Source organism: Vitis riparia, chromosome 6 (assembly GCF_004353265.1).
Source record: "Vitis riparia cultivar Riparia Gloire de Montpellier isolate 1030 chromosome 6, EGFV_Vit.rip_1.0, whole genome shotgun sequence".
Lineage (NCBI taxonomy): Eukaryota > Viridiplantae > Streptophyta > Magnoliopsida > Vitales > Vitaceae > Vitis > Vitis riparia.
In genome coordinates, this window is record NC_048436.1 from 2817873 (window position 1) to 2832777 (window position 14905).

Below are 14905 nucleotides of genomic sequence, written 5' to 3' on the forward strand. Positions count from 1 at the left end.
TGATTGGATATTGTGGGAGACTTATTGTCGTCTAGAATCATTCCCAAGTGTTGTCTAGAGCAAGGAATGCTAACAAAAAAACTATGTAGCCTCATCCGTCCGTCCCACATACCAAAAGAGAACTAGACATACACAAACCAACTGGACATTATGCATTCTCGCCTATCAAACATTAACTATGGTAGGCATTAAAGTGCCATGATTGGTGCAATGGTTACGAGACCAAAATACAAAGCTCATCAAGGCATGATAATCATTATGAGCTGACAATCATTTGCATTAAAGACGGTATGCATAATCAAAGGCACACTTAAGGCACCTGAGAAGATGTTACATCTAAGCAGGGTTAAATAGCCCTTCTTTGTCGTAAGAAAGGTATGTTGTCACTCTTTCTAAAAACCATTTTCTTGCTCAAATCTTCCACTTTTGACTTAAGCTTCAGAAATACGTACCCGAAAAACCCATTTGGATATTTCTTTATGCAGGTCGAATCACAGTCTAACCTTTAGAGGCTAGTCAGACTCTACTTTGTTGGTCATGCACAAATAGACATAATTATTTAGGCCTTTAAATATATTTGTTTTTAAAATTATCTAAAACCAACTTCCATTTAAAGTTCAAAATATATTTAATTTTTTAACCAAAATATAATTGATGCATTTAAAAAGTAATGTTACCATAGTCTAAGAACAATGAATTTCAATTACTCTAATAAAATTTAATATAAAAAATTCATCAAAATATTGGATAATTATATTTTACTTTTAAAATATCGATTTAGTTTGATTTTTATTAATTAAAAAACAATAAAACTAAAAATTGAACTGAGAAAGTAGATTTTTAAATTCTCTAATCAAACCAATCGAATCGATATGATTAATTTTGATGAATTTTTTTATTTATTTTACTTATACCCCTACCCAAAGTCACTTCCTTTGTTGGTTGTAAGAGTGAAGTGGTGTAATGTCTATAAGTAGAAAAATAAAATATAAGCAATTTAAACATGTGGGCCCTAGTTTAACCCTATTAGAATTTACAAGTTCAAAATGGATTTATGCAAACAAGTGCCATGTATGAAACCATCAGCAAGGTAAGTAGGATATAAGGAGAGAAGTATAAGGAATATATATGTTGCTTTCACTTCCCTTGCCATTCAGCTGGTTTGCCCGAGAGGTTAAGGGGGAAGACTTAAGATCTTCTGCACATAAGTGCGCGTGGGTTCGAACCCCACAGCCAGCACTTTTTTACCGGCACTCCTGACATTCATTTTGGATTTTGGTGGGCTGCCTGATGCTGGTCTTTTGGAATTGGGCCTTATGGTTCAACCTCAGTATTTGCGTTGGTCAATAGAAATTGGGCCTTAATGGCTCACTCCTGGCCGTTAGTATCTTAGATTTGGGCTTCCATGGGCAAACTTATCAATCATGATCAGCCCATTTCAAGCTCATCAAATTTAGCAACATTTTCAGGAACAACGTCAATTAAGGAAGATTTTGAATAAATTAGAGGGACTGAATCCATTGTGATTAAAATGGGATTAGGCATGATGTTTTGAGAGTGCCAGACAAGCACGCCAACAGGCAACACCCAATCATTGGGGTTCCAACGAGATATATGGCATTATCCTCTCCACCAAACAAGTCTTTGGAAGTAATTCATCATCAACCTCCAAAACAATGCAAGATTCGTATGCACCAGTGATGAGTCACTGTCGCCACAGATCACCCATGTCCTTCTTGTCCGTCATCCTCATCCTATACCTAACACAAATATTCAAATCCATGCTCCACCAAATTTCTTCACATCCCGAAAATAAGTAAGGCCATGTGGTTGGGTTAACGAGTATATCATCAATGATATAGAAGTAGATTAGTTTCATTAAGCAAAAACATGATCAATATTTTCATCCCATTTTCCCGGGACTTGTTATAACAATCTGGTCTCGCTCTTGATCATGTAGATGTTGTCCGAGTTTAAAAGTACTGTTCTAAATCTCAGACCCAATTCCAAGATATTTTGCAGTAATTTACTTTTCCAACAGACCCAAACAGACCTAATTTAATACAAGTGCTGCTACACAGCCAAAAATTGGCTCACTGCTGCGGAATAGTACAGAATCCAACGTGGGGAGTGCGGAATATTCGACAGAGAATGGGCCCAGTGTGGGAGTAGGGTTTCCAGAATCATGGGTGATGGGAGAAGAGAAGCCAAGTGTCGGTGGTGCAGCTTGATGAATGGGTGTTGAGATGGGGGGCAATGGATGGGAAACTAGACAAGGCTAGCTCCAAAAGGCCAGGCACATTACAGCGGTATGAGAAGACACCTCAACTAACCAATTTATGATCTCCCAACATCATTTCCTTTTCTCTTTCTGGACCACCCAAATACTTCTCACTCCCACTGTCACATGCCTTCAATCTATTCAACAGAGACGTTAGAGCTTATGTTTTTAATTAATGTTATTTCAATCATATAGATTTCTGCCTACCCAAATTCATATGGACAATTTATAATCTCCCAACACCATTTCCTTTTCTTTTTCTGGACCACCCAAATACTTCTCACTCCCACTGTCACATGCCTTCAATCTATTCAACAGAGACGTTCAAGCTTATGTTTTTAATTAATGTTATTTCAATCAAATAGATTTTTGTCTACTCAAATCCATATGGACCATGCATGTGCTTGGGAATTTGGACCCTACCCCTCTCATTAATCAATGGAGACGCATACATATATGTGTATATATAATATGTCGTGCCATGTGAAAGTGGCATGATTTCTGGGGAAATTTTTTGTCAAAAAAAGAAACGTGAGAAACTTGGGAAATAGGAGGAGGAGGTCAATAGTTGTTCAAAGGCAAATTCTTTAGCTTGATTTGAAAAAAGAAACTTTATATGATATGTCAGTAAACAATATTGTCAAACCCCATATATATAAAACCACATTGGTTGTGGTATCTTGGCATATTCTGATTTATCCCATCTAGGGGAGTTTGTGGGGCCTGCTTCTGCAGTGATTACAAGTGTCTACAACAGCTCAATAATGTCAGCCTTCCAGTGTGGCTCCATGTGTGTGTCTGGTTTTGCTTTGAGACCGAAGTATCATTAGAGAACAAAATAAACCTAATGCCATCTAACTCTAGATAAAACAACACCCGACTGAAGGAATTTAAGTTCTGAGCAACAGTTGGCCTGGCTACTCCCAAGCATCGTTTTCTTTGTCAGGTGAAAAGAACCATGAGTGCAACCTACCACATATTATGTGGGTTTTCATTATAAAATGTCATATCCCATTTTCTATGTCACCATTATTAATTGAGTAGTTGGCAATAGTATGAACAATTAAGACAGAAAAAGAAAAAAACAAATTGGAATCTCAGCCTTTACTTGTTTTATCATTTTAAAATTTGTATACCTTTTTTTATTAGCTGAATTGAGCAACATATTTCAGTCTATGGAGGTTGAGTTGACTCTCATCAAGGGAGGAAATGGTTTTGGAATTGCTCTGAAGACTGGAAGACTGAAACCCTTTTGCTTTATGGAATCTTCTTTGAGATTATTAACAAGCCTAGCTAGCTATCAAAACTACTTGCTTTGGAAGTTTCCTTCCTCTTCAATGCACTTAAAAAAAAATTATATTCTAAGAGCACACCCACTGATATCATTTGGGGTTTTGAAATTGAGGAGGAGAAAAGGGTTGGCCTTCCCAGAGCTCTCAATAGACCTTATAATTATGCCTTGGCCTTACAATAAAAAATACAAGTGTCCAGGGCTTTCTCTCTCACATTGGTGCATGTAAAAAGGGAAAAATCCTCGGAGATGAACTCCCTTTCACACTCATTCGTACAAGTAAAAGATAAAAATTTGCACTGATAATGACACTTCCCATTACAGAATAATCAATGTACTTCTGTTTTAATTCTTTTTGAACGTTGCCCCTTTTGATGATAGAAGTGCCCTTGAAAGACAAGATTAACAGCAAATTTTCACAGTAAACTAACGCTGGGGGTAAGATGAAATGAGAGAGTACAACTCAATGATTGGGACAATGCAGAAAAAAGTGATCATAAAGATGTTCCCCAGTGGCCTCCCCCACCTTCTCTCAAGAAACTGTGAGAGATAGAATGATGGTTTATGCTACTATATATTTTGGGACACTTGGCTTACTAACATTAGGCAGTGAGTTCCGGTGATGAGATCTGATGCCTCTCAGAACAAACCTACAGGGATAATTACAACACTGGGAATCTAATGCATGCGCACCCCTATATATGTTTAATGACTAATCATGAGAAAAGGTTTCTTGAGCGTAATTCATAAGGCAAATGCAGATGGAGGCATAATGATTCAGGTTTTAGGTGTAATGTGATTTATTAAAAGGTAGAAGTGAAATTTTGAATCAGGGTATTCATTGGCAAAATGGTTAAGAGTTTAAATGGGAATTTTGGAATTAGACGGTCTATGGATTTGACCACATAAAAGCAGGATTCTTTCTTCAATCAGAATTGGTGAAAGTTGTCAAGAATGATCGAAGAATTTTGCTCATCGAGGTTGCAGAGGAAGTTAAGAGTAGCTGAGTATTGATTTCAGAAGAAAAGGGAAAAATGAGTAGCCAAACACTGTTGTTCTTCACCATATGATGACTTGAAACCTAGTTCAGTCTAATGCCAAAGAAACATATAACAGACTATAAAATGATAAAAGCTTTGATTACAAGTTAAACCTTTCTCTGCCATCAACTTATTCCCTTTCAAAACCAAGAAAAAAGGAACTAACAAATGGAAGGCCAAACAAGCAAGAAATACAAAATCTCACAATTACAAACAATCTATTCAAAGAAAATAACAACATCTATTTTGTTCTCTAAACCCACATGTTGTTTCTGCTTCTTCCTCCTTCACCACTCTCTATAATGTGTTCACATGTTACCACCATTTGTTGTTGTATCTCCCCGGTTTTTCCCGAAGTGATCACATGAGATGTTCCAAGGAAGTCATGGCTTGCATTTTTTTGGGATTTTTTTTTTTTTTTTGGTTTTTGCACGACATGATGAATGACCTATTTTTGTTTTTAAGAGCTAAGATAGTAGTAATTTGCAATCAACTGTTGCTAGCAGAAGCCCACATATGTATTGTTGAAGAGAAATAGAGATGCAGTAAGACGAATACTAAGGTGGATTTGTGCCAATCCATGTCCATGTGGGGTGGTTTGACTGAGGGATGCCACCTCCACTAGCTAGGGACAATGGTCCCCACGTACCCAATTCCAACGATGAAGTAGGTAATGGTTTGGAGGAAAAGGTACACATAGAAGTAGTACTTCCCATAGAGAAAATCATAGCATGCGCAGAAGAAGAGGAAAGCAGAAAATCCCAGCTCCATGGTATTGATTCTGTTCACAGTAAACCACACAAACAATGAGATTCAAGTTCATGTAAAAATACAATAAAATAAATTCTGAGCAGATGTTAGAGTTGTTGATGATGATAACAGCCAAATATTTCAATGGTTATAAAATTCTCAGTTAAACCTAAATCTTCTAACATATGTGCTCAGAGGATAATAAAAAAGGGGAGTCAGGGGTGGGTTGGACTATTCTTTATCTCTTTGCCACTGAAACCACAAAGAAAAATTAGATGGAAGAAAAATCTCTACTCCTCTCTCTGCAGATTTCGACCACCACACAATGATAGTCTTATTACTTTAGGTGTGGTTTTGGTTGCAATACTGCCAAATGCATATTCCCTAAGATATGCCATTTATTTGTCCATTTGTCCACTTTGTGAAAACATTGACTTTGAGTATAGTCTGTACATGCAAACAAAATTTGATTATATGTGTGACAAAAGATGTTTTAACTCAACCATTTAAGGATGATATGATATTAAGGAAGTTTTTACCTGTCTCCGATCTTGAATCGAGGTCTCTTGGCTGCTGCTTTGGTGTTGGCCTTGTTCTTGAGAGTGTCGCCTAGTTTTTCAGTGACAACCCATTCATTAGCTCTCCCTGCTTCTAGCAGACCGATAAGAGTGGCCTTGGTCCGGTGGAAAGACATCACATTCTCAAAAAGAATCCAGTAGAACAGTAGGTGAATTGACCTGCAAATTTAAGAAATTGAGCTTAGGAACAACATATATGTTATGGAGCTTTTCGATACCAAATAAATCACATAAGATGGTGGAGAGAGGAGAAGTGGACCTTGGAGTTCCAACTGCATTCAATGTGGTGATGATGGAGGGGATATAAACAATCCCCCAAATAGGAATCTCAACCTCTGGGATCAAAATGGTGAGGGGAAGTACCACACAGTAAAGGCAAAAGGTGACCATATGGGCCACGATCTTCCTCACTAAGAAGAAGCTGTAGATCACATATACCTTCTTCCAAAACCTCACTTTCTGCAAGATTATCGATTAACAACTTAGTCCCATTATCTTAATTACACTATCAGTTATATTTCTATCACAAAGATATAAACTAAACTAACCTTGTTTCTTACAATCTCCATCACCATTTTTCTGAACAAATTGGCTGGACCACAGGACCACCTGTGTTGCTGAAAGCGGAAGGCCTTGAAAGTACTAGGCAGCTCACTTTTCACCTATTGATGAAGCCATTAAATCAACTAAGAAGCTATCAATTTAAATGCAATGGTCCCCAACTTAAGACATTTATTTAAATGTACCTGAAGATCACCAAGATAAACGAATTTCCAGCCCTTGAGACTAGCTCGGACGGCAAGATCCATGTCCTCCACGGTTGTTCTGTCCTTCCACCCACCAGCCTCGTTGATAGCTGCAATTCTCCACACACCAGCTGTACCTGCATGCCATTAATATTTTTCATTTCTTAGCTTCTCTCAAAGAATCATGGGATGTATTTGTCATTTGTTCAATAAATACCAACGTATTTACCATTGAAACCGAAGAAGGCATGAGTAGCTGATCCAACTTCTTGCTCCACTGTAAAATGATAATCCAATGACATCTCTTGCATCCTTGTCATTAAGCACTCGTCCGCATTTACTGCCAAAATTACCCGTATAAATCCATTTTAGTATCATTTATCAACCAATCATAAATATTATTATTATTAATTTATTATAATTTTTGTCCAATTTGGAAAGGATTTACTCAGGATAAATGAAAGAAAACCATATATACGAAAAGGCATGGGGCTCCAAAGAGGATGGTGAGTTGGCTGCCTCTCATTTGCCATGGGCCAACCCCATTATTCTAAGGAAAAAAAAAATAGCCGTTTAGCATTTGTCGTGAAGTGGCACAAAATAATGCGGCCACGTCATAGGGGGCAAAGTTGGCTGGTTTTGTATACATTATAGGAAGAAGCCAAAAATATGTGTGTCGGTGAGTTAGGACTGTATTTGAGGCACGTGCCAGTGGGGGCTGATGAACGTGGTTTTGGGTATAGAAATTAAAAAGCAGAAGCCCAAAATTACTATTCCACCCTTGTACTCCCTATCAGTCTCATCTCAGGCGGGTTGACCATGTTGCCAGTACCATTCATTTGGTCTTCTGATTAAATTACAATTTACCAACCCCTCTGCTTTTGGCTAAATGACGAGTCTACCCCGATATGGGGCAGATATTTTGACGTCGGAAAATGACGCAGTGGTTAGAAATTAGAGTACAATCCGGGCAGCTGATTCCGGATTCACGGTCGCTTCTTACAAATATCTCTTTCATGGGGACTCGTTCTACGATTAAGGAAAGACTGGTAGATGGCAAATTGAATAATTAATTAGAATTAGTGCCAAGGCCACAAAGACACTCATCACACTGTTTGGGCAGTGGAAGACTGCGTGAGGGTGTGAGTTGCAAATTGAATAATTATTTAGAATTAGTGCTAAGGCAAAAGACACTCATCACACTGTTTGGGCAGTGGAAGAGTGCTGAGGGTGTGAGTGTTTGGGTGTGGGTCCACGGCGTGGACCCGTGATGGACGGGTTGGAAGACAAACAAGTGTCACAATCAGAGTGGCCAACAATGGCAGTCAGCCCCGTGATTGATGGGTTTTAGGTGGACCCCACCCTCCCGGTCTACAACAAATCCGCCGACGAGAACCAACTAGAAAAGGTAACCCCCGTAATAAAATAATGACAATAAAAATAGAATCAAAGCGCACCGACAGTCAGAAACTTAACCAAGATAATTAATCAAGTGAGAAAATGTTTGCAATTAAGAACAAAGATTAAGGAAATGGGGGTGATTACCAAATCTCCAGCGACCTTGAACAAGAGCAATATCCGAGTTGTAGACGAGGAAGGGGATGGCTCTCTTCAGATAGTCGGGCTCCGGCTGGAAGTCGGCGTCGAAAATGGCCACGTACTCGCAGTGCTTGACGTAGCTCCGCTTCAGGCCTTCTCTCAGAGCTCCTGCTTTGTACCCCACTCTGTTCTCTCTGATTTGGTACCTTATGTTGATGCCTTTGGCCGCCCATCTCTGGCATTCCGTCTCCACCAGGTTCTGAGACAAAACCCATGTGATGAATACGTGATTTTCAAAGACGCAGATGGGGAATTCAATGGTTTTGCGGTGGAGTTTGGTAATGTGTGAAATAGTGTTGAGTAAATGACACAATTATTGATCAGGGAAGTATCCAATTACCAATTTAGCACTAGACAGATATAAATTCAACCTTTCGAGAGGGAAAATGGTGGTGTTTTTTTGGGAATTTGTGTTAAGTAATTAGCGTGTCAGAAAAACAGAAAGACGGAAGCAACACAATCTCAGGCCATTAAGAGATTGAAAGATGCCGAACGTTAAGTCAAATGCCCCATAAAGTAGTCCACGTTTTCATTGAAGGATTGACACTAATACTCAATATGAGAATGTTAACACTGTAAGGTCCTTTCTTGAACAGGATTTTGATTTCTCGCAAAAGCAATGAGAAGACAACGATCAGGGGAACAAAAAAAAAAGATTTCTGCTTTGAATTCTTTTTATTTCCTGGATAAATGGGTGGGTTATATATCTACCTTGATAGCAGGGTCTGTTGAATCATCGAGGACTTGGATCACGAGACGATCGGCCGGCCAAGAAAGTCCGCATGCAGCTCCAATGGAGAGCTTGTAAACCTGACCCAGACACCCATGAACAGAAAAAGCAATCGACTTTAGAGTTTTCCCGGAAACCCAACATTAAAATTGCGAGAAAAAAACAAAAAAAAAAAGAAAAAGGAAAAGAAGAAACGATAATGCTGAATCATAAGAAAATCAACGATGGCAGAAGAAGTGAGAAAAGGACAGAGTGGGAGTGGAGATTGATACCTCTTTTTCGTTGTACATTGGGATTTGCACGACCACATGGGGGAAATTTGAGTTACCGGACTCCAAGTCTTCACGCAGGGGCTCCCATTTGTAACGCTTATCTGGTTTTTTCCAGAAGATCTTCACCAGGATGATCACAATTCCCATGTATAACCTCTCCACGAACAGCATCAGTGACATGGTCAAGCATATATACACCGCCACTCTCAGCAGAGGGACTATCAATGGCGCCTTCACCAGCTCCCACACCAATCCAATTTGCCCCGCAATGTCCAGCCTCGTCCCCTGGAACGTCTCTGGAATGAGCGTCTTTGCAGAAATCTCAGCCATCTCTCTCCCAGAACCACAGCAAAACAGGGGATGATATCAGATCTCTCTGGTTTACCCTCCCAATTACCCAACAATGTGGTCCAGCTGTGATCCAAATCACTCACCCAAGACCCCCAATACTCATGCAAAGCAACACAATACCCACTTCAGATCTCTCTCTCTTCTCTCCCAGGAGAAAACAAGTACAGAAAAGATCAAAATCCCTGCTCCTTCAAGTCCTCCTCTCTCCAAACTGATGCCAAACAATACTACTTCTGTTTGTTTGCTTCACAAGAAAACAACAGGGATAGAAGAGTAATGGAGCATTGTGGAAGAGAGAGAGAGAGAGGAGTGAGAAAGCAAAGCAAAGCAAAGCAGAGCAGAGAAGTAGAGAGAGAGGGACAGAGAGAGAAAGAGATAGAAGAGGGAGTTATATAGGAAATTTTGGTGTCATTTGCAATTTTGTTTCTCCCCCACATCTACACTCTCTCTCCTTTTTCTCTCTCTCTTTTTTTCCTCCTTTTTCAAGTGTAGACTTTAGAGTACATGGGGTTAACGCCTCCATCTGTCCGTTAACAATAAACGTACTGTTGGAAAGACGGTCAATGACCGCCGACTAACCATGGTCCTCAGATTCCGGTAATTGTTACCACCCATCTGCCACGTCAGACAGTCTACCTGTTCACAGACAACATTATCCCTATTTGAATCACCCACCTGCCACTCTATGGCCAAAACCGTTAAGGAAAATTGATTTTATTTTTATTTGTTTCATTAAAAGGATAAAAGAAAAATAATCTCCGTATTTTATAAATATGAAATATATATTTTCTTAATAAAAACATCCTGCATTAATTTTTTTTGTCCTCATATATTTTTTGAAAAAAAAAATATAGAAAAAAAAAATTATTATATTTATAATTTTTAATAAATAAAAACTATTTTTCCAATACGGGGATTATTTTGTCCCTTCTTAACAAAAATATAATTATTATATATATCAATGCAAATCATCTCCAATAATTTTAAAAAAGTTTAATCATAATTAAGATTAAGGATATTTTATTTTATTTTATAGTACAATATTTGAAACAATTCATTTAAGTTAAAACACAAAATAAAACAAATGTTTTTTTTTTTGTTTATTTAAAGGCAAAATAAAAAATTTAAGTCCCAACCTAAATAGGTTAAAAAAGGAAAGGTGGGTGGGGATTATGCAATCATACTTTCTTTCTTTCTTTTTTTTTTTTAAATGAATTTTTTAGGAGCCCAAAGTTTTCCATTATAGAGTAGGTACAAAAGGGAAATAAAAATAATTCTTCCGCATGCACTCCAATAATTAATTTCATATTAAGATTAAAGATTTTATTTTATTTTTGGTATAATATTTAAAAATAATTACATTTTAACTTTGAGGCATTTTTTTTTACTTTTTACTAAAAGAAATTTATTTTCATAATTTAATCGTTTATTTTTATTTTTTTTTTCATAATTTATTATAAATTTTTTACTGAATAAGAAAAGTTAAAATTTTTTAATTTTTTTAATTTTTTGATATTTAATAGAAATAAAATATTACAAAAAGAAATAACCTAATATTAACATTATTAAGCATTATTTAATTTTAAGTTCTACTTAGAAAAAAAAAAAAAAAACACCAACTTAATTGCTTTGAGTCACAGTTTTTCATCTTTTTTATTATTTGTTTAATAGAAAAAATTCAAAATTTAAGTCCATGCCCTAAGGGTATTTGGTAAAACTTAATACTTATAAGTAAAATCATACTTAAGTTGTTAATTTAAAACTTGTTATATAATTTTTATTTTAAGCATTAAAGTTATTTGATAAAATTAACATAAACCTTATTTTAAATAATTAAATTGACATATTTTTCCTCATAAATTATAATTAAGGTAAAAGAGGTCAAGTAACCGTGAAGGTTGTAGAATAGCAAAAAAGATCAAGAAAATAATTAGGATAAGTAGATGTAAGAATGAAAAATGAAAATGTGGACTTAATAATAAGTTAATTATTACTTATTACTTAAAATTGTTCTTAAATTTAAGTTATACCATTAAATTACTTTACAAAATATACTTATTTACTTAATAATTTAAATTAAGTTATTAAATCACTTTAAATTATTAAGCTAGTTATCAAATATCCATTAAATATCTTAGAAAAGAAAAGGTGAAAAGAGGGATTTTGCAATCATACTTTCTTTGGAAAAAAGTTTGAATTTTTTTAGGAGTCCAAAGTTTTCTAATTTTAAAATCTTTCTTCGAAGCATATTCAGCAACCTTTTTTTTTTTTTCCTTTTTATCTAAATATAAATTTGATGATTTTTTCTTTTAAAGATAAAATCCAATGAAGTAAAAGCCTCTTTAATATCAATTATTATTACTTCATTGTTTCAGTTTTTTTCTCAAATTTATTAGCTTTAATAAATTTTTAGACACATTAAACACAAAATCATAATACATGTTATATAATTAATAAGAAAAAATTTAATATAAACATAAATAAATAATGGACAAAAAATGAAAAATACTATCCTACAAATAATACACTTGATAATTTAAAATATTAATTATAATAGTACATTTCATAATCTAGGGTTTATATTTAAAAATTATGTTTTATTATTTAGAGGTTTAAGATATGAGATTTTTTAATACTAAATAAAATATATATTTATTTTGTAAATCTTATAACATGTAAATAAAATAAATATATATTTCTCATATTATTTTATTATTTATATTATTTTTAATTTTTTTTTATGTCAAGTCACAACCAAAAATTTTAATTTTTATTTATATAAAATAATATATCATATAAAATGTATTTTAATATTTTATACCAATTTTCTCTTAATTAATTGATATTATTATTGGCTTCTTGATAACAAGGAGTAGCACCTTGATTTCGATTCTCTATTGTACCAAAAAGTCCTACAAATTTAATGAGTTGAGCTATCAAATGTTCATTTTCATTTTGAAAGATGTCTTGTCCAAAAAGTGTAGTACAATTGTGACCTTACTCCTTGATATTAAAATGTAGGACCAAGCTAGTGTTTTTTATTAAATGTTGAAATTCTAGTTTTGAATCATAAATGCTAGAAATTGTGAGTGAAAAAAAATTATTACAATGAATGGTATATTTGAATCTAAAATTTCAATGCTTTTACAAATTCATCCTTCTATTATTTTTATGATTATCATTCTCATGTAACAATATTTCATTGTACAAAATATATATAAGATTAATTTGGCTATATTTGGTTGTGGCAAGTACTAAGAAACGGGGAAAAAATGATTAAAAAAATGATTTTGTCATTTTTGATTTATTAGGAAACACAAGAAAAAAAATTAAATATAATTAAAATTAATTAAAAAATAATACATTCTTAAATTATTTAATTTTTATATAAAAGTGGAAAATAAATGCAAATAGTTTTAAAAAGTGTATAAAAATATTTTTCTCGTACTTGTCCTTAAATTTTTTTAAGAATCAAACATATAACGTTAAGGAAAATGATTTTGTCATATTTGGTATATTATACAAAATACAAAAAATAAATAAAATGTAATTAAAATCAATTACAAATTTATGTAATTTTAAATTATTTAATTTTTATATAGAAAACATTAAATGAGTTTAGGAAAACTTGTAAAATTAATTTATCAACTTTAAATTTATTTTTTATTTTATTATTTTTCTTTCATTTTGCATTTTCTTTTATTGATATTTTTTTCTCAAATTTTGTAAAAATTAAACAAATTCGTAAGGATAACAATAAGACGAGTTTTTTTAGATACCCGTCCCATTAGGGACGAGTTTAAATTTTAAATAAATTGGTTTGGGGTGAGTTTGAGATCCCGGGACAGGTTCAAGTATTCTTTTGTCCCGCCTGTCCAACCCACCCTGATTTATATAATTAATTTAATTTTTATTTTCCTATTTTTAATATATAATAATAATAATAATAATAATAATAATAATATATTTTCCAATAAAATAAGTTATAAAAAATTATAATATTTTAATTATTTATAAAATATATTTATTTTAATGTAATTAATTTTTTTAAAATAAAAAATAATATATATATATATTTTAAAAAAAGTTAAACAAGACCGAACGAGACGAGTATGAGAATCTATCATACCCACCCCACCCCGTTTAATTTTTTTAATGAGATGAAGATCGTGAGAAGCTTCCCTCAACATATCTTTCTTAAGCTCAAGACCATTTGATCGTCCAAGATAAGCAGATAATTCGTCTGGATCAATCCGTTTAGACTAAGATAAGCTCTGTCTGGCGCAAGAGGAGATATAAATTTCCTTTTTCCCCAAACAAAATGGATGGATCAAGCCGATTGGGACTTCCAGACAAACAAACCAACCCAGTTGAAAATTCTAGGCGTTGGATAGATGATTAATCACACCCAATGCCTGAACGACATTTACATCCAAAAATCAATGACAATCAGTTGTTATACGCAATCAACGACATTGACAAACATAAATGCACAATCAATGATATGGTCCGAGATTCTTACATGACACCAATCAACAACTCTTGTTTGGTATAATTGCCTAGTTTGCGTTGAGATGGTGGCGTTGACTACCTTATTAAGGCTTAGTATCTGCCACAACGGTGATCATCAATGCAAGAAAGACATGAATGTATAATCAACGTTGTGATGATGACATCATATGTTCAATAAAAATCCCTCCAGAAGTGTGAAAAAGGTACGTGCACATATAATTATTCAAAACAGTTGTATTTACTCTTATTAGATTATAACTTAAGTTTCAAAGGGACGTGCCCAGACCACCTGTCCGAACATTCTTTTGTGTAGAAAATAAGTCCATCCGACTTCAGTAAAACTAAATGAACCTATAGTTGGCATAACACCAATAAATATTATAATTATTTTGAATAAATAGAGTGGGATTGGAATGAGGGCAATCTGTTCCGTTGTTACCCTTACTCATACGATATTAGAAGATTTTATATTTATTCAAAATGAACTAATAAGTTTTAAATGAGAAAAAAAAAAAACAAAGAAACATAAATTTACGCCATAAAATCATTTTTTCAAAATGAGATTTCAGTACAAACACAATTTATAAATTTATATTGAAATCATTCTTTCAAAAAATATTTTAATCTACCAATAATTTATGAATCCGTACCGTAAACTTGCCTGGCCCTCCTCTCGCCAAGTTGGAAGTATATGCCACGAAAAAAACAATTAAAGACGTTGTCGTTATCACCTAACCGTTATTACGCCCATTTCA

At 34.2% G+C, this 14905-nt stretch overlaps 1 protein-coding gene and 1 non-coding gene across 2 annotated transcripts; one reads left to right on the forward strand and one right to left on the reverse strand.

Moving 5' to 3' along the window:
* The first annotated feature begins 1156 nt into the window (after nucleotides 1-1156).
* Nucleotides 1157-1239, forward strand: TRNAL-UAA. The gene has a single exon. It is a non-coding gene; the product is annotated as a tRNA-Leu (tRNA).
* Nucleotides 1240-4611: 3372 nt separating this feature from the next.
* Nucleotides 4612-10006, reverse strand: LOC117916268 (glucomannan 4-beta-mannosyltransferase 2). Its single transcript, XM_034832219.1, has 9 exons — nucleotides 9288-10006; nucleotides 8997-9095; nucleotides 8232-8484; nucleotides 6916-7026; nucleotides 6687-6823; nucleotides 6489-6602; nucleotides 6200-6399; nucleotides 5902-6099; nucleotides 4612-5393 (listed from the first exon to the last, which is right to left on the reverse strand). The coding sequence occupies exons 1-9, from the start codon at nucleotides 9615-9617 to the stop codon at nucleotides 5234-5236; spliced, it is 1602 nt and encodes a 533-aa protein (XP_034688110.1). The 5' UTR covers nucleotides 9618-10006; the 3' UTR covers nucleotides 4612-5233.
* Between the last annotated feature and the right edge of the window lie 4899 nt (nucleotides 10007-14905).